This window comes from Heteronotia binoei, chromosome 8 (genome assembly GCF_032191835.1).
Source record: "Heteronotia binoei isolate CCM8104 ecotype False Entrance Well chromosome 8, APGP_CSIRO_Hbin_v1, whole genome shotgun sequence".
In the NCBI taxonomy this organism is placed as follows: domain Eukaryota; kingdom Metazoa; phylum Chordata; class Lepidosauria; order Squamata; family Gekkonidae; genus Heteronotia; species Heteronotia binoei.
Genome location: NC_083230.1, coordinates 107,471,221 through 107,495,401, shown reverse-complemented (window position 1 = coordinate 107,495,401; position 24,181 = coordinate 107,471,221). Strand labels below are relative to the sequence as shown.

Below are 24,181 nucleotides of genomic sequence, written 5' to 3'. Positions count from 1 at the left end.
AACTCTCTGTCTGGGGCAGTGATGCTCTGTATTCTGGTGCTTGGGAGGGGCACAGCGGAAGGGCTTCTAGCCCCACTGGTGGACCTCTAGATGGCACTTGAGGGTTGGACTGGATGGGCCATTGGCCTGATCCAACATGACTACTCTTATGTTCCTGTACACCTCTGTGAGACATATGTGGCACTATTTGGCTCCCTTCCTTGGTTGGTCTAGGCCTTCCTGTCAAGGATCCCACTGAGAGGTGTGATATGTGCTTGTCCCGAGAGGAAATGTCGAAAGAACCCCATTCGGAGTTCTCAGAGTCATGTGCAGAAGCTGTTATGCACCTATTCCTACAAAGAACCTTGGCACTAATATCTTGCTCAAAACTGCAGTACTGAGTCAGAGGCTTCGTAACATAACAGCCTGCTGGGTAAGAGGATTTCTGATAGAAGCTGTCACTTGTGTTCTGGTGAAGGCATCTCTCCGCCAGCTGTGCCCACTTTTGAAGGCTTCATGTCCCTATGTGCAAGAGTGAGCCATACCGCTGACATACTGAGTTGGTGGAGGGATGGCCTGGCATACTGATGAGACATCTAGGGAATCCTTTGGGCTTTGGCTCTATAAGTTGGCATATTTGTGAGAGCACACCTTCTGTCTGAAACAGTTTATAGTGTACCGAGTGCTTTTAAGTAGGAGTATCCAGCGCACAGTTTGAATTTTTATAACGGGAAAATATTAAAATGCACCACCTGTATTCGTTTAGCTCTGAAGCTTTTTAATTTTGCATGTTAAACGATAGACCGAGTATGCACGGAGTGACAGCTAGGCTGATGGAAAACTGTTTAGGCAGAAAGGTGGCGGTAATACCAACAGCGTTTATGTAATTAAAAAAAAAATCCAGAAGCATGCCAATAAACCTTCACCACCCAGATAGAATAAGAGACCCTGGGTTTAAATTCTGGGCAGATTGACTTAATTAATCTTCCTAAGAGCCCTTCTAAAAGTATATGCTGTGGAATATAGGAAGAAGGCAAGATGCATTTTGGAAAAGCCAAGTTGCCAAGGAAGGCTTTATTAAAAAATAATGTTTGGCTAGGAAGCTTGCTGAAGTGCAGGGTTTGGGTCTCTTGGGGCTCTCCCAATTCAGATTAGATGTAAATCTCCCTAGAGTAACAATATCAATGACAGAATTGCGGTTCTGAGGTGCTGTGCACGTGGAACATGACTTGTTTTCAACTCTGAGAAGGAATAGTAATGAGGTTGTTAGCAAAGCGTTGTCTCCGCAGCGCTACAGCCGAGTTCTTTGTGGGTCAGCAAAGGCTCTGATTAACGATACGCCCATGCATAAAGGGTGCTCTGTGTCGATATTGATTTCCCCAGTAAGCAAGAGACGCTAGATGGAACAAACAAATCCCCTTTTCCTCCACTGTGAAGGATGGATGTGAAAATGGTGTATTCTCAAGTTTTGTAGTGATGAAGTGTTGTGCTGACATAGGACTCTGAAACACTGTGGTTAAGGAAGCAAAGCAGTATATCACTAGATTAGCCCCGAGACATCAGAAAAGACAAAAGAGGACCGTTGTTGGACTGTAGCATTCTGGTAGTAAAAGGGTTTGTTTGTTTGTTTGTTTGTTTTAAAAAACATTCTGCCAGATGCCCTGATCTGGATAGCACAGGCAAGCTTGATCTTGTCAGATCTTGGAAGCTAAGCAGGGTTGACTCCGGCAAGTACTTGGATGGGAAACCTCCTTGGAATACCAGAGCTGGGAGGGCAGAGCAGGATTTATTCAGCCACCTCTCTGAATATCCTCCAGTAGGAGTCAGTCACTGGAGGTTGCCATGTCTTCCAAGTGCATGCACACTCACAAGTATACACACACAAATACAAAAATACAAAAAAAAAATCTGCCAGCTCACTTTTTATCAGATTTTTATTGCACTTAAATTGAATTTGAGCTACCATTTTTGTTGCCTATCCTCCCAGATTGGATAGGTCCTTGAGGAGTGCCCCACAGTGCTCTTGTGTTTTAACCATCCAGTACAACTCAGTGTTATCTACAAAATATCTTACTGTTGACCCCCATCTCAGCGATTCATGAATAAATTCAGTAGCACTGATCCCAGGACAGATCCCTGGGGGGACCCCTCTGTGACCTTCCTTCCACTATGAAAACTGTTGGTATATTTTCACCTTCTGCTTACCCTTTAAGTTAGCCGTTCCTCTTATCCTGTGGATATTAACTTTATGCAGAAGGCTTCAGTGAGGCACCATGACAATCACTTTGTGGAAGTCCTTCATATGCGGCATCTGTTGGGTCATCCCTCTCTAGAAATTTGTTGACATACTCAATTGTAAAATGTTGGTGGGGAAGGACTTCTCCTTAAAGAAACCATGCTGCTTTCTTTTCAGCAAGGCTTGTTTTTCAGTGTATTTAGCTATTGTATCTTCAGTAGCACTTTCTACTAGTTTATCCATGTCAGACATTAAACATATCTATTAAGCACCACTGACTGTTTTCCAGTCTTCTGGCTTTGACCTTGTTTATGAGTCTCTGTTTTCTTCTTTTGTGTTGGGAAAGGGGGCTTATGATTAGAGCATGACTGTGTGAAATTGCAAAGTGATTAAGATCTAAGAATGTTAACAAAAGTACCAGCAGGGGAATTGCTGGGATTATCTCGCTGAAGCTAAGACTCTTGGGGGTTTTCAAGGTGAGCTGCATATCGAAAGTAGGTGTTTTTTTTTCCTTTTAATGACTGTAAGGCTGAATGCTAAAGCAGAAAAGTTAGTTATATCTGCATGAATACTATTCAGTTTCCCCCCCCGGAAACTTTAGAAATGATCTTTACTGTTGGGTATAGTTGTCTCCCCCCAAGTTTGTAGTCTATCTGAAAGTGATTTATAATCAGCCACTTTATAGATCTGTAGAACAGAAGGGTGGCTAGAAGTATTTTAATTAACAATGTTGAAAAGAAGGATGTGGTGAATGTTATAAATTGGACTCTACCGGGGGTGGAATTCTAGCAGGAGCTCCTTTGCATATTAGGTCACACCCCCTGATGTCGCCAGTCCTCCAAGAGCTTACAAGGCTCTTTTTTGGTAAGGCCTTGGAGGATTGGTTACATCAGGGGTGTGTGGGCTAATATGCAAAGGCACTCCTGTTAGAATTCCACCCCTGGACTCTTCTAATTTTTAGAAGTCCCCTGAGACTTGTAATACTGTTGCCTGTGGCAAGCAGTGTTCCCTCTAAGCTAGTGTCCCTCTGTATCCTGGCCTCACTGGTGGACCTCTTGATGGCACCTGTTTGTTTGTTTTTTGGCCACTGAGTTACAGAGTGTTGGACTGGATGGGCCATTGGCTTGATCCAACACAGCTTCTCTTATGTTCTTAAGCTGAGTTAGTGTGAGCTAGCTCACAGTTTTTTAGCCTCTGTCTCACACATTTTTGTCTTAGCTTGGGAAGGATGGCCCCAGAGCAAACTAATTTAAGCAGAAGCCAAATCGCTCACTCACAGCTTTAATGCCAGTAACTCACAAAGTAGAATCACAAGACTCCATAGCTTAGAAGGAGCATTGGTGGCAAATATGCAGCTTGGGCAGAGAGAGAATATGGTACCCAGTAGCTTTGTTCAAATCGCATAACAAATCATCTTTGGTTTTACGCAGATGAGCTGGCGAGGGAGGGGCAGGGGTTTCTCGGAATGCTTGCCCTCCCCCCAAATAATACAGTAATGTTTGGCTGTTCACAGCAGACGTTAGTTTTGACCAGTGCTTTTTTCAGTTAAAAAAAAAAAGCCCAGCAAGAGCTCATTTGCATATTAGGGCACACCGCCTGGCCTGGGAGCACGCGGTTGGTGGCTGCATGGTCAGGCCAGCCAGAGCCCTGGCCAGCCCAGGCAGAGCTCTTCTGCTGTGGGCTCCAGAAAAAAAGCCCTGGTTTTGACATTATGTCTTATCCGCAAGCTGCTCTCCTCCTCCAAAGGTAGAGAAAGAAGTACTTTTCTCCCTTTCTTACACTACGAGAACTCATGGACATTCAGTGAAATTGCTGAGCAGTCGGGTTAGAACGGATAAAAGGAAGTACTTCTTCACCCAAATGGTGATTAACGCGTGGAATTCACTGCCACAGGAGGTGGTGGCAGCTACAAGCACAGACAGCTTCAAGAGGGGATTGGATCAACATATGGAGCAGAGATCCATCAGTGCCTATTAGTCACAGCCCATTGTTGAAACTCTCTGTCTGGGGCAGTGATGCTGTTTATTCTTGGTGCTTGTGGGGAGCAATGGGAGGGCTTCTAGCTCCACTGGTGGACCTCCTGATGGCACTTGGATTTTTTGGCCACTGTGTGACACAGAGTGTTGGACTGGATAGACCATTGGCCTGATCCAAGATGGCTTCTCATGTTCTTAAACCAAAATTCCAAACTCCGGTTTATTTATTTATGCTTCGCATTTATATCCCGCCCTCCCCGCCGAAGCAGGCTCAGGGCGGCTAACAACAATTAAACACCAAACAATAAAACAGTGAACAAACAATTAAAATTGATAATCAATTACCAGTTAAACAATTTAAATTAATTAAAACAATTTTTGGTGCTAGAGTTGGTACCATACATTCTGGTTTAGAATCCTAGTTTGTATGGGAGGAGGGCATTGTTTTCAGATTGCACATATGAGGACAATCCATTCTGAATTTGAAGGAAATGATTTTAGGAAATACCTCCGTTTTGTCGTTATGTCTAAATTTAGCTGTTGAGTTGCTGACTCAGCAGAATTTTGAATAATTTATGCTAGGTCAGCAGTAACTTTTTAATCACTGTTGTGCTAAGCACTTTATCACCACAGTTTTTGCCTTTAATGCAAATGTGTGGGGGGGGATGTGTAAGAAGAAGCTGTTTCTGCTTTACTAGTCTGTATAAGGAAGGGTTCCCAACCCTTTTAAACCTTCAATACACCTTTGGAATTCTGGCACAGAGCTCAGTTAGAAAACGCTGCTGCAGGAGGTGGATTCGGATGCTCCATCTACATCAGGGGCGGCCTACGGTAGCTCTCCAGATGTTTTTTGCCTACAACTCCCATCATCCCCAGCCATTGGCCATGCTGGCTGGGGCTGATGGGAGTTGTAGGCAAAAAAACATCTGGAGAGCTACCTTTGACCACCCGTGACATGATTTGCAGTTCTTAATTGTTGTTCTGTGCATTGATGTTTTGTTTCATTCAATGAAATTGCTGAGCAGTCGAGTTAGAATGGATAAAGGGAAGTACTTCTTTACCCAAAGGGTGATCCACATGTGGAATTCACTGCCGCAGGAGGTGGCGGCGGCTACAAGCATAGCCAGCTTCAAGAGGGGATTGGATGAACATGTGGAGCAGAGGTCCATCAGTGGCTGTTAGCCACAGCATATTGTTGGAACTGGCTGGGGCAGTGATGCTCTGTATTCTTGGTGCTTGGGAGGGGGCAAAGTGGAAGGGCTTCTAGCCCCACTTGTGAACCTCCTGATGGTGCTTGGGGTTTTTTGGCCACTGTGTGACACAGAGTGTTGGACTGGATGGGCCATTGGCCTGATCCAACATGGCTTGTCTTATGTTCTTACGTTAATGTGTGTGTTTAACTGTAACCCACCTTGCATCCTTTCTTTATGAGAAATGGGGCTAAACATGGCATAGCTAATATGCAAAACATGATCCATATATGCCAAAGCAGAGATCTTGTCTCATTCAAAGTTCCCTTTGCTTCTCTTCCCACAACCTGGGGTTTATCATTGCACCTCACTACAGGGCATCAACTATTTGGGTTAAAATATGAGCTACAACCTCTTTAGAAAATAACTTCTGACAAGGCTTAATATGGATACAGAGGGAATGTTCAGCTCAAATGTTCTATGCTAAGCTCGAAAGGATTGCTGGGTGCTTGAGTTTAAAATACCTTGCCTCGAGTATCATTAGCCACCGAGACTGCATCACCGTGAGAGGCTGCATGTATGCACCAATTAAGGCTTCCATGATGAATCTGCCCAGTTGCTGCCTGTGAATTTTGCAGTTGTGTGTTGAAAAAAATGGCGCACTTATGCATCTCCTGTGTGTTTTGTCTCCTCCAGTCATAATGAACGAAAAGTGACCTGCAAGCATCCAGTCACAGGGCAGCCATCACAGGACAACTGCATTTTTGTCGTGAATGAACAGTAAGTGTTTATTTTACTCGATGAATAAAGAGCTTTATTAAGAGCTTGTTGACATTGGGTTTAGGATGTTCATCAGTTGACCATCTATTCTTTGGCAGCGGTAAAGTATTCTGTCCAGCCAAGGAGGCTTTTGTGTGGGTTACAAGTTACCTTTTTAAATAGTGTCATAGTGTGGCCTGATTTAAAAGAGGGGGCTTCTTGCCCCCAGGCATGTAGAAGTTGGGAAGGGGCGTGTGGCTCAGTGGAAGAACCTCTGCTTTGCAGAAGGTCCCAGGTTCGATCCCCAGCATCTTGGAAGCTAAGATGGTTAGTACTTAAATGAGAAGTCTCCCTGAAATATCCAGTCAAGAGGACAGGGACAGGCTCTGTTCAGCTACCTCTCTGAATATCCTCCAGGCCCCCAGTAGGGGTCAATCACCAGAGGTTGACATGACTTCCAGGTGCGCGCACACACACACACACACACACACACACATATATATATATATATATATATATATATATATATATATATATATATATATATATATATATATATATACACATTCTGAGTAGACAATACCGACCATGGTGGACCAAATGGCCTAATTCAGTATAAGGCAGCTTCAAGTGTGTTCATGTGTGAATAAACTCACCTATGTACCCAGAGGGCTTTTTTTGTACAGGGTTGTTCTTATTGTTACAGGGCCTAGTGTAAGTTCCTTCGCACCTCTTGCTATAGCCAATCCTCCAAGAGCTTACATGGCTCTTAGTACAGGGCCTACAGTAAGCTCCAGGGGAATTGGCTACATCAGGGGTATGTGGCCTAATAGGCAAAGGAGGTCCTGCTAGAATTCCTTACAGGGCTCTTCATACAGGGCCTACTGTAAGCTCCAGGAGGACTGGCTACATCAGGGGTGTGTGGCCTAATAGGCAAAGGAGGTCCTGCTGGAATTCCTTACAGGGCTCTTCGTACAGGGCCTACAGTAAGCTCCAGGGGAATTGGCTACATCAGGGGTATGTGGCCTAATATGCAAATGAGTTCCTGCTACAAAAAAAGCCCTGCTTAGAACATTCCCCTTCTCCATTCCGTCTTCACAACAACCCTGTGAGGTAAATTAGGCTGAGAATGAGTTACTGGGTCAAGTCACCCAGCGAACAGCAGAATGAGAATTCAAACCTGGGTCTGTCCAAATCCTCGTCACACCCTCTATACCAGTGGTGGCGAACCTATGGCATGGGTGCCAGAGGTGGCACTTGGAGCCCTCTCTGTGGGCTCGCACGCTCCCTCGCCCGCACCCCTGCGCACAAGGCTCTGGAGTCATATCTCATTGAAGCTCCTCCTCTTTCCAGACTCAGGCTCCTTCCCCCAAATCTCCAGGTATTTCCCAACCCAAACCTGGCAATCCTAACTGGGCCTCCTTCAGAGAGACAACAGGGTACTCCAACCTTTTTGAGCTCATGGGAACCTTTGGAATTCTGACGGGGGGTGAGTGCAGCCCCCAAGCACAGCGCACAGAGGAAACTTCCTTGCAGGAGTTCCTGCAGTTTTAGGGCTCCTGAACCACAGTTTTACCACCCCTGCACTAGAGAGATGGGTATAAGGCAGCTTCACGTTTTCATGTGGCCCAGACCTGGTTGCATTTCATATTTCAAAACTGTTTCATATTTTCAAAACTTTGGCTTCCAAGCCAAAGGGAAGAAGAGCATAGGTGTGTGGGGATTGAGGGGGGGGGGAGGAGAGATCAGGACCTTGAATCAAGCACATTTTTTTTGAAGGGATGTGGGTTTATTACAGGAAATGTTGGATCCCACTAATCTGGCAGAAACAGCGGCCGAGATCGCCTCTGGTTTAGGCGCTGAAAGGGAGGAACTGCAGGCTTCCTTGCTTTCAAATACGATGCTTCTGATAGCAGTATTTGAGTAGAGCTCATTCAAGCTATAGGGACCATAAGGCAAATTGTCGATAAGCTGTTTTTTAACTGTTGCACTGCTGTTCTGGTTTTCCAGAGTATCCCTGACAAGTGTTTGTCCAGCTGCTGCTTAAAGACTGCCAGTGAGGGGGTTGATTGCACTGTTGAACAACTCTTACTGTCAAAAAGCTTTTTTTATGCCAGTCCTCTCCTCTGCTGCTAGCAGGAACAGCTCCCTGCCCTCCTCAAAGTGGCAGCCCTGCTAATACTTCAAAAGAGCAATCTTGTCTCCCCCCTCAGCTTCCTCTTCTCCAGACTGAATATCCCCAAATCCCTTAGTCTTTTCTCACTGGACTTGCTCTCCATGGTTATTCGGAAGTAATCTACAGTGAGTACTCTCTACACATGCACAGGATTGCAGTTTCTTTAAAGATATTGGATTTATATCCCGCACTTCACTCCGAATCTCAGGCTCTCAGAGCAGCTCACAATCTCCTTTATCTTCCTCCCCCACAGCAGACACCCTGTGAGGTAGGTGGGGCTGAGAGAAGCTCACCCAGAAGCTAACCTTTCAAGGACAGCTCTGTGATAGCTATGGCTGACCCAAGGCCATTCTAGCAGCTGAAAGTGGAGGAGTGGGGAATCAAACCCTGTTCTGCCAGATAAGAGTCCACGCACTTAACATCTACACCAAACTGGCCCTTCTTTCTCACATCAGACTTTCTAGTTAATACAATTCAGACTATCCCTGAAGTTTCCAAGGGTAGTCACTGGTCCATAGCAGAACAACTAGATTCGAGCCAGGGAGCATCTTAGAGACCAACAAGATTTGGGGGAGGGGGCGCAAGCTTTCCAGCTTTAGAGCTCCCTCGATTAGCTAAAAGGAGCTTTGACTCTCAAAAATCTTGTTCTCTAAGGTACTGCTGGACTCAGATTTAGCCATATAAATCAGTGGACTCCTTTCATCAACTTAATTTATTAACTAACATCATGTATCCTGCCTTCCTCCCCCAAAAGGACACTGAAGTGGTTTGACACACTCTCCCCTTCTCTTTTATCCTCACAATGAACCTATGAGGTGGGTTAACTCAGAGTATATTACCGGTCCAAGGTTTCCCAGCAAGCTGCCAGGGCAGAGTGGGCATATGAATAAGGACCTCCCAGATCTGATTTGGACACCCTAACCACCAGCTCCTACTAAACACACTATATTTTAATGTATTCTTTTTTCCTAATGGCAAACTAGAATGATTTATAATGTATGTTACATGTTCAAAAGTAAATTAGGTGGACAGGAACACCTCTGGGAAAGGCATGTTCTCAGTTTAACCCAGACCTGCAAGCAACAGAGCAATGAACAGCCTCCATTTATTGCCTTATGGCAGGGGTGGCCAACGGTAGCTCCCCAGATGTTTTTTGCCTACAACTCCCATCAGCCTCAGCCATGCTGATGGGAGTTGTAGGCAGAAAACATCTAGAGAGCTACTATTGGCCACCCCTGCCTTATGATACTCTCACCGTCATTCTCCCATTCTGACATGTTACTATTTTGTTGGTTTCCTAAGCAAATGCTATCCAGACCAAATGTTCTTTCGGTTTGTTAATTGCACTATGAGTTTTTTTCTAAACTAAAACCTCAGTATTCAGGTTAAATTGCCATGTTAACACTTTGCGATAAATAAGTGTGTTTCGGGTTGCAGTTTGGGCACTCGGTCTCTAAAAGGTTCACCATCACTGCTCTATACCATACCAACTCTAGCTTAGCTTCACAACAATCCTGTGAGGTAGGTAAGACTGAACATGTGTACATCAAAGGCTTATAGCTTATCAAGGATTCAAACCTGTGTATCTGAAGCCCAGTTATAGCTTCTGTTTCTGAAGCCCCTTTATAGCTTATCAAGGATTCAAACCTGTGTTTCTGAAGCCCAGTTTCATTACCATAATCTCACTCACACAAACACGCACCAATGAGTGACTCTAGCTCAGGGGTGGCCAAACTTGGTTAACAGAAGAAGAAGAAGAAGAAGATGATGATGATACTGGATTTATATCCCACCCTGCACTTTGAATCTCAGAGTCTCAGAGCTGCTCACAATCTCCTTTACCTTCCTCCCCCACAACAGACACCCTGTGAGGTGGGTGGGGCTGGAGAGGGCTCTCACAGCAGCTGCCCTTTCAAGGACAACCTCTGCCAGAGCTATGGCTGACCCAAGACCATTTCAGCAGGTGCAAGTGGAGGAGTGGGGAATCAAACCTGGTTCTCCCAGATAAGAGTCCACACACTTAACCACTATACCAAACTGGCTCTCATGGAATAAATATGAGATGTTTGAGAGCAGCAAGACATGAACATCAGATGTTTGAGAGCCACAAGGAAGGAAAATAGATGGAGGGAGGAAGAGCTGGAAAGAAAGCAACTTTAACTTTGAATGCATTCCCCAAGCTGCCAGCTGACTTGGCGAAGTGATTTAAAGAGACAAAGGCCTTCTCCAACCTGGCTGATGGGGTGGGGTGGGGCTTCGAGAGCCACACAATATGTGTGAAAGAGCCCCTGCTCTGGCTAATATTAATCAACCTTAATTTATCTACTCTGCAATAAACTTCAGAGACACTAATCCATATGTTGTGAACATCTAGGATGGGTTGTGGGGAGCAGGAGAGCTTGACAGGAAGGTGAAGAAAGGCAGCAGAATACAGGAGAAGAGAATGAGTAAATAAGCAAAAGCCACTGAGCCATGAATGGGCCCAAGGAGACAAAGGGTAGGTCTACTTGACATGAGACGGGTGTCCTCAGGATTCTCTTTCCAATCAGACTTTTCTCTCCAGGACAATTACACTACATTGATTATAAAAAAAGAAAAGGTAGTCCCCTGTGCAAGCACCAGTAGTTTCCCACTCTGGGGTGACGTCGCATCACGACGTTTTCTCAGCAGACTTCTTATGGGGTGATTTGCCATTGCCTTCCCCAGTCATCTACACCAGTGGCCTCCAACCTTTTTGGCACCAGGGACCAGTTTTGTGGAAGACAATTTTTCTATGGACTGGTGAGGGTGGGGATGCTGGGGGCTTTGCCCGCCATGGGGCTTTTAAAATAAGGAGTAGGTGAAGGTTTCTGCTTCACTCTATGGCCTGATTGCTTACAGGCCACAGATGGGGGGCTGGGGACCACTGATATACACTTCCCGCCCCCCCCCCCCCCCCAGCAAGCTGGGTACTCATTTTACCAACCTCGGAAGGATGGGATGCTGAGTCAACCTTGAGCCGGCTACCTGAACCCAGCTTCTGCCAAGATCGAACTCAGGTCATGAGCAGAGCTTAGGACTGCAATATTGCAGCTTTACCACTCTGCATCACAGGGCTGCTACATAAATTATAGGGGGCTTCAAAAATTCTGAACCCTACTTCATAACCAACAAGGTTTTAATTAAATTATATTAAGCAGTTATAAAATGTGAATGATATTCAAGAGACATCACAGCTCTTCTTGGGTTTTTATGCCTGAACCCCCGAGGAGATCATTAGCCCTGTACAGCAGCTGCAGTCTTGTGCTTAAAATCAAATGCCACGTACATGGCCTGTATATTTATCACTAAAAAAAGTTAATTTCCAAAAGTTAACTTCCAAACAGAATTGCAATTACAGTAAAGGCACAGGGCACCTAATTTTTAAAATGTATTTACTACAGCTATATCCTACTGTTCAGCTATCAATCCCACTTAATACATTAATTGTATCTTCCCTCTTCTCATTCTGTTCGCCATATATTTGTCCTTGTGAATGCTGTCCCTGAACTAGAAGAAGAATTGAAGATTTATTCCCCACCCTTCTCTCGGAATCAGAGACTCAGAGTGGCTTACAATCTCCTATACCTTCTCCCCCCACAACAGACACCCTGTGAGGTGGGTGGGGCTGAGAGGGCTCTCACAGCAGCTGCCCTTTCAAGGACAACTCCTGCAAGAGCTATGGCTAACCCAAGCCTTTCCAACAGGTACAAGTGGAGGAGTGGGGAATCAAACCCGGTTCTCCCAGATAAGAGTCCATGCACTTAACCACTACACCAAACTGGCTCTCTAGGATCTGGGAGACCCCACAGTGCTATGAAAGTTTGCGGGGTGACCTTGGGTCAGTCCCACCCTCTCAGACTAACCTTTGTGGTGCTGTTGTTGTAAAGATATAATAGAGAAAGGGTGGGGGGAGGGGTACAAATGAAATAAATACATTTAATGCCCTGATAGCCAAGCATGGAAGAGTCAAGTACTGATCTACCTATGATGGCAGAATATATTACAATCAATAGATTAATAAAGAAAACAGATATCAGCTGCCGGTCTCTATTTGGAATGGATTTCATGGATGTGTGACTGTATGTACACAGGGCTTTTTTTGTAGCAGGAACTCCTGTGCATATTAGGCCACACACCCCTGATGTAGCCAATCCTCCTGGAGCTTACAGTAAGCCCTGTACGAAGAGCCCTGTAAGGTCTTGGAGGATTGGCTACAGCAGGGGGTGCAAAGGAGCTCCTGCTACAAAAAAAGCCGTGGTTCTAAGCCAATTTGGGTCCCTGCTGGAAAGAACATAAGAGAAGCCATGTAGGATCAGGACATAAGCACTACAAAGGGGTAACAGCAGAATACAGGAGAAGAGAATGAGGAAATAGGTTTCTTAATACCTGCATTAAGTTCTTCAGATGTACTATTATATATGGCTTTACTTTTTAAACTTTGTGTTATTTTATTCATTCTAAATGTTGGCTTGGCCCGTGAATAAACTAAACTACTATTATATAATGTCATTGTTTCTGCTTTGTTGGGTTAACCTGAACTCTTCATTGCACATATTACTGATACATTGCTATTTTTTAAAATGACATGACTGTTCTATGCGTTTCAGCTTATTGTAGTACAGAAGTATTATGTGCTGCTGCGTTAGTTGATAGAGCCTCAGCAACTGCCCAAGTAGTCATTCCTTTCAGCTTGTGCAGATTTTCGGGTAGCATTTAGGCCTAAAGATGTGGACGGGGAGCCAAACAGGTGTGCATGCCTGATTTATGCATGCAACTCGGGGGTTTCCTTCTTTTTCAACCCCACGGACCTGGCAGCAGGGTACTTTTGAAACTAGAGAGACTTTTAAAAGAGAGGCTGTTCTGTTGAGAAAGAAATTGCTGAGCAGACAGGTTAAAACGGATAAAAGGAAGTACTTCTTCACCCAAAGGGTGATTAACATGTGGAATTCACTGCCACAGGAGGTGGTGGCGGCCACAAGCATAGCCACCTTCAAGAGGGGTTTAGATAAAAATATGGAGCAGAGGTCCATCAGTGGCTATTAGCCACAGTGTGTGTGTGTGTGTGTGTGTATATATATACACACACCGTATTTTTCGGACCATAAGGCGCTCCGGACCATAGGGCGCACCTTCCTCCTGGGGGGCGATCGCTCCCTCCGCTCTCCGATCCCAGCGCTTGCTTTAAGCATCAGAGCTGAAGCCAGGCAGACAGGCACAGAGGAAGCACCCGCCCCCTCTGCAAACCCAGCGCTTCGCGAGCGATCCCAGCGCTTGCTGGAAGAAGCTGGAGCCAGGCAGGCAGGCGCGGGAGAAGCGCCGGGATCAGAGGCGGAGGCAACGGATCCCCACCCCCCGGAGGAAGATACCTTTGCTCCATAAGACGCACACACTTTCCCCCCCACTTTTTTTTTGGGGGGGGGGGGGTGAAGTGCGTCTTATGGTTCGAAAAATACAATATATATTTTTTGGCCACTGTGTGACACAGAGTGTTGGACTGGATGGGCCATTGGCCTGATCCAACATGGCTTCTCTTATGTTCTTAAATAAAAATGCTGGGAAACTGCAGTTCCATGAGTTGGATCTTGGTTAGAATTCTGTGTGTGTGCATGTGCATGTACACTATTTTCCATGACTCCCTCACACTGAGAAGAGCCCCGAGGCTCAGAGTGTTAAAGCTGCAGTACCGCAGTCCTAAGCTGTGCTCAGGACCTGAGTTCGATTCCCAGTGGAAGCTGGGTTTTCAGGTAACCAGCTCGAGGTTGACTCAGCCTTCCATCCTTCCGAGGTCGGAAAAATGAGTACCCAGCTTGCTGGGGGGAAAGTGTAGATGACTGCGGAAGGCAATGGCAAATCACCCCGTAAAAAGTCTGCCGTGAAAACATTGTGAAAGCAACATCATCCCAGAGTCGAAAACTACTGGTGCTAGCACAGGGGACCTTTCCTTTCCTAATGCTGAAGATTTCCAGCCCCTAGTATTTCTTGGGGTTCCTTATCCTCCTGGAGCTGCTGCGGGGAGGGGGTACATTTCAGATTCCCTCAGGAGGGGCATTGGCAAAAATCCACCTCCCCCCTCTTAAATACCTGCAGAAATCTAGACAGGACCTAACTCCATATGTATAACTGGCTCTGTGTTAAAGTGGTGCTGTATTTTTTAAAGCCTGACTTGTGGACAGTTCTGTTAGCAGGTTTCCTTCCTACTTCTGGTTTGTCTTGCTTGAAATGTCTCTGGACTCTTGACTGCAACATCCAAGCAGCGTGCTTAATGGGCAACTGGGAAAGCAGCTCAGATAGCCTTTATTTAAAGAGCAGCTAGGGATGGTTTTGGGTGGCGATCTACAAACACGGCAGCTTTGGGTCTTATTGCACATTCTGTTTTCAGGACAGCGGCAACGATGTCATCCGAAGAAAAGAAGGACAGGCCAGTAAACATGATCAGCGAAGCCGCCCACTATAATATGACGTCCGATTATTCTGCGCATCCAATGAGTCCTCTGGGCAGAGTAAGTTGTTATATCCAGCATACATTATTTATTAGCACCAAATTATTCAGCTTCTCAGAGCATCGCAGAGCAGCAATTACGTAGATGTTTTGAGGCAGTCGTCTCATTTTAAGAACAAACAAAACATCTTTTGCCCTGTGATTTTTAGGGTTGCCAGCTCTGAGTTGGGAAATACCTGGAGATTTGGGGATGGAGACTGAGGAGGGCGGGGTTAGGGGAGGGGCTTCAATGGGATAGAATGCCATAGAGACCATCTGCCAAAGCAGCCATTTCCTCCAGGGTAACAGATCTCTGTCTCCTAGAGATCACCAGGAGATCTCTAGCCACAACCTATAGGTTAGATACACTAGTTGATTTTAGTTTGAAATGGAAGTGTCTGAGAGCTGCTATCCAAACCGATAGATCCAGGTGGGCAGCCGTGTTGGTCTGAAGCAATAGAACAAAGTTGGAGTCCAGCAGCACCTTTAAGACCAGGGCTTTTTTTGAGCAGGAACACAGTTCCGGCTGGCTTGGCCAGAGTTCTGGCTGGCTTGGGCAGGGTTCAAAGGGTGTGATGTTTACCCATGCTAGTTGTCACATTGGCATTCCTGCTTGGCTTGAGGGCAGTGGTATGGCGCAGTGTCTGTCCCAAAGGGCCATCAAACAGTACGCTTTAATGATTAAAAAAAATCAGAAGCTTCTCCTCTGGGTGGGGGGGGGGAATCCTTGTTCACAGGGATTTTTTTTTGTGGGGTGGGGAAGGAACGCACAGGAACGCAGTTCCGGCTGGCTTGGCATGAGGGATGTGTGTCCTAACAAGCAAATGCTGGGCTTTTTTTACAAAAAAAAGCCCTGTTTAAGACCAACAGAGTATTATTGAGAATGTGAGCTTTCGTGTGCATGCACACTTCATCAGCCAATGAAATGTGGTACAGTTAGCTAACTGTAACTGCTAAGTGTACCCCATTTTATTGTTTGACGAAGCGTGCATGCACATGAAAGTTTACATTCTCAATAAAACTTTACCTTCCAAACTTTCATCCCTTGAACAGCCCCATGTTATATATTTCCTAAAATTTTAGGGGCAGTAAAGTACCAGCCAAATTTGTTCAATCCTCTTATCTCTAAACCAGCCTCAAACTGCACTTGTGCCATTCGGGTCACTAAGTGAATTCATGCCTGAGGTATCTGATGACTTGAAAGCTCCCAGTTTTTTACATTCTCTCTCAAAGCGTGCTCATAGCCTCCCTGTGTCCGGCTGTACAACCGTTCTCTTGGGACTTCTTCTCTTCCTTTTCCAGGATGCTGACACCTGGAGAGTCTCTCTCATGGCAGGAGATTGCTAGATGGGAATGACTAATGCTTATTTTTAGCTGACAGAAAGTCACTCGTGCTGCTGAGCCCCTCGACCCAAGCGCCTTTTCCGGAGCAAGATTAGTGCATTAATTCCAATAGGACAGATTAAAAGGCACACGTGACTGCTGGGAGAGCGTCCCTGTGTCTTTAAGTTCCAGCGCGAAGCTCCCTTTCCTCCAATACAGCCAAAGCGGAGACCAAGGACTGCAGTTTCCTCTCCTAGGAGATGCATAATGTCTTTTGACCTCATGGCTGTGCTGTATTATTACCCTTCCTGAGGAAGATTCCACATGTCTCTGGTTAATAAGTTATGCTTGGGGCAGTTTGAAGCTGATGGGGGCTTGGGAAGAAGAGGAAGTGGACTTCGAAGGCTTCAGTGTTCCGGCTAGGGGCAAAACTTGGATCTGCTATGTCGCTCGTATGGGAGGGTGCATGTTTATATGTGCACATGCGCATTCCACAGCTAAACAAACTGAAACTTCCCAAAGCTGACAAAGATTACCCAAGAGTGCCCATCAAAATAAATGGCTGTTACTACATTCTTCTTACATTTTCTTATAGATATATATGGATTAGATCCAGGTGGATAGCCATGTTGGTCTGAAGCAAGAGAATAAAATCAGAGTTCAATTGCACCTGTAAGACCAAGATAGTTTTATTCAGGGGTTTTTTTGTCAAAAAAAGCCCATCAGGAACTCATTTGCATTTTAGGCCACACCCCCTGACATCACCATTATTTCACACAGAGCTTTTTGTAGAAAAAGCCTAACAGGAACCTATTTGCATATTAGAACACAACCACTATGCCAAGCCAGCCGGAAGTGTGTTCCTGCTCAAAAAGAGCCCTGGTTTTATTCAAGGTAAGAGCTTTTGTGTGCACAAACGCTTCTTCAGATACAATGAAATGGAAGAAAACCATTCAAACTTATAGAAAGGGCTGAAAAGCAAATCAGCAAATATCATGAGGGGTAGACTTTTTGAGACAAAACAGGAACAACAAGCCAAGTATATGGGGTCAACAGCTGTATAGATCCAGTTAAGGGGGAACAACGTTTGAAACAATAAATATGTCAAAATAGAGATTAGAAAAGGTTCTCGTACACACTTTCCTATTTTGAAAAGTGGCTACCTGACCAGAGCAAATAAAACAGAAGTGGCCCAGGACAGGAACGGGGATGATGATGGCAATTATGGGGTTAAAACAAGGAAGGAAGGGGTTAAACACATGAGATGAGAGCTAGAAGAAGATGATGATATTGGATTTATATCCCGACCTTCACTCTGAATCTCAGAGTCTCAGAGCGGCTCACAATCTCCTTGATCTTCCTCCACAACGACCATCCTGTGCGGTGGGTGGGGATGAGAGAGTCCTCACAGAAGCTGCCCTTTCAAGGACAGCTCTGTGAGAGCTATGATTGACCCAAGGTCATTCAAGCAGCTGCAAGTGGAAGAGCAGGGAATCAAACCCAGTTCTCTCAGATAAGAGTCCGTGCACGTAACCACTACTTCAAACTGGCTACTGTCCAATCAGCACTTCTCTTGGTGTGGGGAAGGCCCGCCCTTCTGTGAGACCCAAGAATCTGTGGATGGACCTGCCCCCTCTTTGTCATTCTTTAAAAGTGAGGGGAGGCTCCATGCTAGGGGAAAGGAGGAGGAAAATAGGGGTGAATATCGAGCCTCCTCCCCTGTCCAAGCCATGGCTTTAAAAAGAGCAGCCTGCCGATCAGGGCATTGGACTGCCAGAAGAAAGCCTGAATGCTCAACCTGACTAAAGGCCTTTGAAACGTGGAGAACTGCTGCTTGCACAGAAATGGGATTGGCTGTGTTTAGTTGACAACGAGAATCTCGCTGACGGGATCTGCATGGCAGGGAGCATTGGCAAGGCTGGAATACAGGCGCAGTCTTCAGAGAAACCCGTAACCTGAATTCTGGCATTGAAGACAGTGAAATGGGGCTCCCGGGAGGTGGGGGACTAAGTTCAAACCTAGGATATCAAAAGGCACAACATAAATAGTGATAAGGATTAGATGTAGCTTAGAATGGAGAGGCAGGACTAGAAGACAGCATGAGGCTAATGGGAAGAGGAAGAGCATACAGTCATAGCTCTTAGTGTGAAAAATCGGCAGTTCTTGCCCTGTTGGTATTGGGAAAGATAAGAGCCAGTCAGCATGAGCAAGAGTTCAGTTGAGCATAGTGAATGATGTGTGTGGCAAGTGCCATCAAGTTGCAGCCGCCTTATGCCAACCCCGTAGGGTGGGGTGTTGAACTTATTTGTTATGAGGGACAGATCTGACGTAAATGAGCCCTTATCGGGCTGGGCGTGTGTGTCATAATATGTAATGCCAGATAGTGGAGATATAAATTTTATAAAGGATATGGACAAACAAAATTAAAGATTTTTTAAAACCTTAAAATAAACCATGCTTAAAACATTAGCACTTTTGCAGTATTTTAACAGTTTCTGATAACTGACACATCTTGCTCAGAATTATTGCATCAAAATCTGGAGACAGTGTCTGTGCTATTGCAATCTTGAATATTCTGTTCAGGTGTATGTCTATAAGTTGTAAACCTGCTTTTGATTTATTGACATTCATTACTGAAATCTCTTGGTGAATACTTTGAGCCTAAGACCCAGGGGAAAACATGAAATGACTGGGCACTGCAAGATTTTGTACATAAGTTGCTTCATGTGTTGGTCAGCCACTGGAAAAAATAGAGTCTTTGCTCTGTGTGCGGTCTAGCAAGCCTGGCAAAGGAAGCTGTGATGCAGAAAGAAGCAAGAGAGAGAAAAGGAAGCAGATGACAGTGAGTTGCTCGCTGGCCTGATAGGAGCCTTTCAGGGGCCTGATCCGGCCCTTGGGCTGCACGTTTGACACCCATGCTGTATGGGTTTCAAGACAAGACATGTTCAGAGGTTTTTTGCCAGTGCCTGACTCTGCATAACAATCCTGGAGTTACTTGGTGGTCTCCAGTACCCCCCCTAAGATGTAGAGTCTTGTGAGCAACAATACTACCTTGTGAGCTACTGGCATTAAAGTGGTGAGCTCCTGCATAAATTAGCTTGCTCTGGGGCCCTTTTTCCTGGGCTAAGACAAAAATGTGTGAGCTGGAGGGTAAAAAACTGTCAGCTAGCTCACACTAACTCAGCTGAGAGGGAATACTGGTTCTTACAGGCACATAGTAACCAGGGCGGACCTTGAGACCGATCTCACCTTGGCCATCCAGGTCAGGGCATTTATTCGCCATTTTCTATAGGTAATGATCCCCATGGTGATAAGAATAGCTCAGATGCCTCTACTTGGCATTGAAGGTAGTCCCCTGTGCAAGCACCAGTCGTTTCTGACTCTGGGGTGACATCACGTTTTCACGGCAGACATTTTTACAGGGTGGTTTGCCATTGCCTTCCCAAGTCATCTGCACTTTACCCCTAGCAAGCTGGGTACTCGTTTCACCGTCCTTGGAAGGATGGAGGCTGAGTCAGCCTTGGAGCTGGCTACCTGAACCCAGCTTCCACCGGGATTGAACTCAGGTTGTGAGCAGAGAGCTCGGACTGCAGTACTGCAGGTTTACCACTGTGCTCCAGGGGGCTTGCTGGTTCAGCTATAAACTTGGCCATTTCTCTTTAGAAAAAACAGGAGCAGGGGACATCATTGAAATATGGATTCTCACAGTTGTGTCTCAGCAAAAGTTAGTCTGGTCAGTGCTTTCATTGTACCTGCTTTCATTATTGGCAATTGGGCCTGTAACAGCTACTGTCAAGTAGGTCAAACATGAAACATAGCCAAAGTGCAGCCAATAGGGAAATAGTTTTCCTTAGTTCAACAGTCTAAATCTAGTCCTGCTGATTAGAAATTGTAGCTATGGTAATTAAAGAACAGTGACGACGGTGGGGCCGTAAGGTCTGCTTGTGGGGAACTCTCTGCTTAACTTTTTTTGTTGGTAGTACAAAAGGAAATCACAACCATGTACCAGGGATGAAGTGAGACAAAGTGGGGGAGGTTATCTGCGTAAAGAAGACCCATGCAAAGAAGGCACGTTTTTATTTTGGAGGGACGCCTCCCCAGCTTTTCTACGACTTGTGTTGGGTCCCTTAGCTCCAGTTTTAAAAGGCTCAAGGGGGTCATGGTTTCTCCCCACCTTTATTCAAAAAGACACCCCAGCCTTCCTCCCCAGCATAGATTTTTCCGCTGTGTTTTTCTTTCTGTGAGCCTGGCTCAGTAGGGAAGTCTGGTTTCTAAATCTGCGTTCCTTTGTTAATCTCTGTGAGTTATCAAGCGCCAGCCAGAGAAAGATTTGGGGCAGAGGTTTGTATCTCCAACCACCCAGAGGACAGGATTCTGTGCATTTGAATTGGAGGGCCCCGCTGGTGGAGAGAAGGAGAGGGAAAATGCCTTGGCCTGGCTGGTCTCTTTTGTTTGGTAAAGGTCCAGAATGGGGAATGAAAGCAACGAACCAATTCCTGAAAATTCCACTCTGTCTGTAAGGAAGCCACAGGAGGATTGGCTGGAGCCCAGAGTAAGAGGAGGCCCCTGCAAATGTTGTTTTGCTGCAGTACAGAGAGGAGGCTGGTGGGTGCAGAGAAACTTTATGGGCCGATGGGAGCTTGATCAGTGGAAGGAATAATCCACTAGGTATTATTGTCATCCTATGCCTTTTACACTGTTTCCTGGATCTAGGGTTGCCAACCTCCAGGTGGGGGATAGAGATTTCCCAGTATTACAGCTACGCTGATGACAGATCAGTTCCCCTGGAGAAAATGATTGTTTTGGAGGGGGAGCTGTGTGGCACTGTACCCTGCTGAAGTTCCTCCCCTCTCCAAAGTCTCTACCCTCCTCAGTCTCTACCCCCAAAATCTCCAGATATTTCCCAACCTGGAGCTGGCAATTCTGGAATCATCGAATCATAGAGTTGGAAAGCACCTCCAGGGTCATCTAGTCCAACCCCCTGCACAATGCAGGAAATTCACAAATACCTCCCCCTAGATTCACAGGAAGAGCCCCGTGGTGCAGAGTGGTAAAGCTGCAGAACATAAGAAGAGCACTGCTGCATCAGACCAGTAGCCCTTCTAATCCCGCGTCCTGTCTCATACATTGGCCAACCTGTTCCTTTGGAGGTTCCACAAGATGGCATAGAGGCTGAGACCTTCCCTGATGTTCCTGCCTGGCACTGGGACTCAGAGGTCAACTGCCTCTGAATGTGGAGGTTCCCTTCATCACCATGGCTGGTAGCCTCTGTGAAAGACTTGTCCTCCATGAATCTATCTAATTCCCTTTTAAAGCTGTTTATTCCGGTGACCATCACTGTATCCTCTGTCATCCTCCTACAGCCTTCATCCACCTATGTGTGTGTGCTTGGCTGGAAGTGGAATCGAAAGATTGCCTTCCTATAAATCAGGGGTGGCCAACGGTAGCTCTCCAGATGTTTTTTGCCTACATCTCCCATCAGCCCCAGCCAACACGGCCAATGGCTGGGGCTGATGGGAGCTGTAGGCAAAAAACATCTGGAGAGCTACCGTTGGCCACCCCTGCTTTAAATTACCTCTGTCGATTCACAGAAGCCGACATAGGGAGCCTCGTGACCATTTTATTCATCAACTGACCAAAAACAAACAAGCAAAAAAGGTACCATTAAAGGGTAGCATTATTCTCATTAATGGGCAATGGGATCCAAGCTTTGCAATTCTTTTTCTAGTGTATGGACCTTTTTTTTCAGTTGTTGCACTGAGGAAGGGGATTGTTGCATATACTCGTAGCGCACACTGTGTAAAGCAGTGTTTTTTATCCCATGGGTTTGATCCCATGGGATCCACTCAGGTGGATCTTTGCATGCTAAAAAGAGCAGTGCAACTGTGATGTGAGGTCACTCAGTGGTGAAGAGCATTCCTCAGTGACTGTGACTCTCTTGGCTTGTTTCTTGAAGAAGAAGAAGAGGAGGAGGCAGGGCTTTTTGTAGAAAAAGCCCAGCAGGAACTCATTTGCCTATTTAGCCATACCCCTTGATGTCACCGTTGTGTCACACTGGCTCTCGTATTGCTTAGCTTTCATTTCTGTCTCCAGTTGCCATGGTTCCTAGCCTTTTGACCCTGGTGAGATCATAACTCTAGATGACCTTTCTCCATCATGCGACTTCCTGTCATGGTCTTGCAGTTCAATGGGCCCCAAGTTGAAGACACCATTCTAGAGAGACAGGAAGTAAATGGTGATGGGACAGATGGGAGTTGTATTCACAAAGCACTTGTTAAGGCTGCATCGGATTGTTTTGCAAAAGATCAAGTCTTTGATAACCCTTTCGGTTGTCTTCTTTTTTTTTGTCATGAGTTGGTGTAGCTTTCATTTCTGGTTCCTTTTTTTCCTTCAGCCATGCTTAATGCTCCTGTGTGAGTGCACTGAACTTTTTAGATGAGTTGGATAATTCCCCATAAAGAGTGTTAAGAGTGTAAAGGGCAGATGTTACAGAGCAGAAATCCGGCATGGGAAAAACAAACAAACATTGTACAAGAATTTTTTGGCCGTAGATAATACCTCGTACATTTTTATCCTCCAAAGGGCTCAGGGCAGTGTGCATCTTTCCCCCTTTATCAGTTTTTCCTTCTACACTGCAAAAGGAAGCTTATTTGCTCCTGATGCCCTGAAAGATTAAATAAATGAAGCAGAGAGTTAAGTGTGGTGAAAGCGAAATGCAAGCAGACTCTTAAGGAAAAAATGTTTTGGCAGGCTTCAGCCTTGGTTCCCCACCGTTACCACCATTATTGCTGCCGGTTTCGTATAACCAACGAGAAGATGTTAAGCCATGGAAAGAATCTTCAGCTGCAGCCACATAATTGTTTGCAGATTCCCAAACTACTGCTGGGTTGGTTCTCGTTGCAGAAAGCCGTCTTTTGAGGAAAAGAGCTTACAACTCCAGATTTTGCAAATGCTAAATTTAGAACACTGAGGGGGAGTGGGGGGGACTACTGTGTTATTTCTGAATGACATTAAGCTTCCTCTCAAAACGTGGAACAGCTCATTTCTTTAAATGTGAGGCCTAAATCTGGTGTACATCTTCATGTAGATTTAAGAAATCTTAGGAATGCTACAGAAGACAGAAAACAGTTGGATCCGCTTGTGTTTAGAGCTCTTGTGCAAGGAGAAACACAAGACAAAGACTGCAATAGCCACTTGTGCTAAGTCAAATATATTTTACCAATTTCGCACTAGAGTTTGTCCCAGGTGAAGAGCCCTTTTGCCCCTGGTGCTTCTCTTTGTTTTCGCACAAGCTGCTGCGGAGCTAGGAGTTGGTAGGAGCGGCAAGCAGAAGCCACTTGTAAGAGGATCTTGGTTGCAGTGGGAAAGTTGCACTCCAACTCACAGCTCCGCAGCAGCTTGTGCAAAAACTGAGAGAAACGCCAGGAGCAAAAGGGCTCTCCACCCAGAAGAAGCCTAGTGCAAAATCAGTCTTTGTATCTCTACTTGTATTTCCCTAAGGGCAAGATCTTGTGTGTGGCATTTTGCTTCTTTTCTGAGACCCCTCATGTCTAATACCAGAAATGGCACCTCTCTGTAATGTTCTTAGATGATGGGTGTTATACTGCCTCAATGCCTTCCTTAGCATTTCCTACTCATTTTTGCTGCCATCAAAGGCTCTGTCCTTAGTCATCTTAGTTGCATATAGGGGTATGTGCTCGGTATAAACTGAGCAAACCCCACACCCAGTATTTATCAGGTATTTCCTCAGCTGAAATACTCAAGGGGGCTGTTGATTTGGCAATCTAAAAATGGCTGCCCTGAAAAACCCCCTGAAAACATTCAGGATTTTTCTGGGGTGCCATATAGTCACAGTTACAGTGCATTTACAGGGCTCTCAGTCCCTTTAAATGCCTTCAGAGTTCACTCACCGTGGGTCAGAATCACTCTGCAGCTTGGTGAAGGCATTTAAAGGGACTGCATCCCTTTAAATCAGGGGTATCAAGCATGCAGCCCAGGGGCCAAATCAGGCCCCAGAGGGCTTCTATCAGGCCCCCGAGCAAC

At 45.6% G+C, this 24,181-nt stretch overlaps 1 protein-coding gene across 24 annotated transcripts in view; it reads left to right on the top strand.

Annotated features, from left to right (window-relative positions):
- Window positions 1-24,181, top strand: part of PLEKHA5 (pleckstrin homology domain containing A5) — a 342,905-nt gene that overhangs the window by 188,852 nt on the left and 129,872 nt on the right. For all 24 annotated transcript variants that reach the window (XR_009555758.1, XR_009555759.1, XR_009555760.1 and 21 more), the window contains 2 exons: window positions 6,078-6,161; window positions 14,717-14,837. Coding sequence is in view for 21 of the 24 variants with exons in the window: in XM_060245845.1 (XP_060101828.1) it covers window positions 6,078-6,161; window positions 14,717-14,837 (205 nt within the window). In the remaining 3 variants the exon portion in view is untranslated. The remainder of the gene's footprint in view (window positions 1-6,077; window positions 6,162-14,716; window positions 14,838-24,181) is intronic.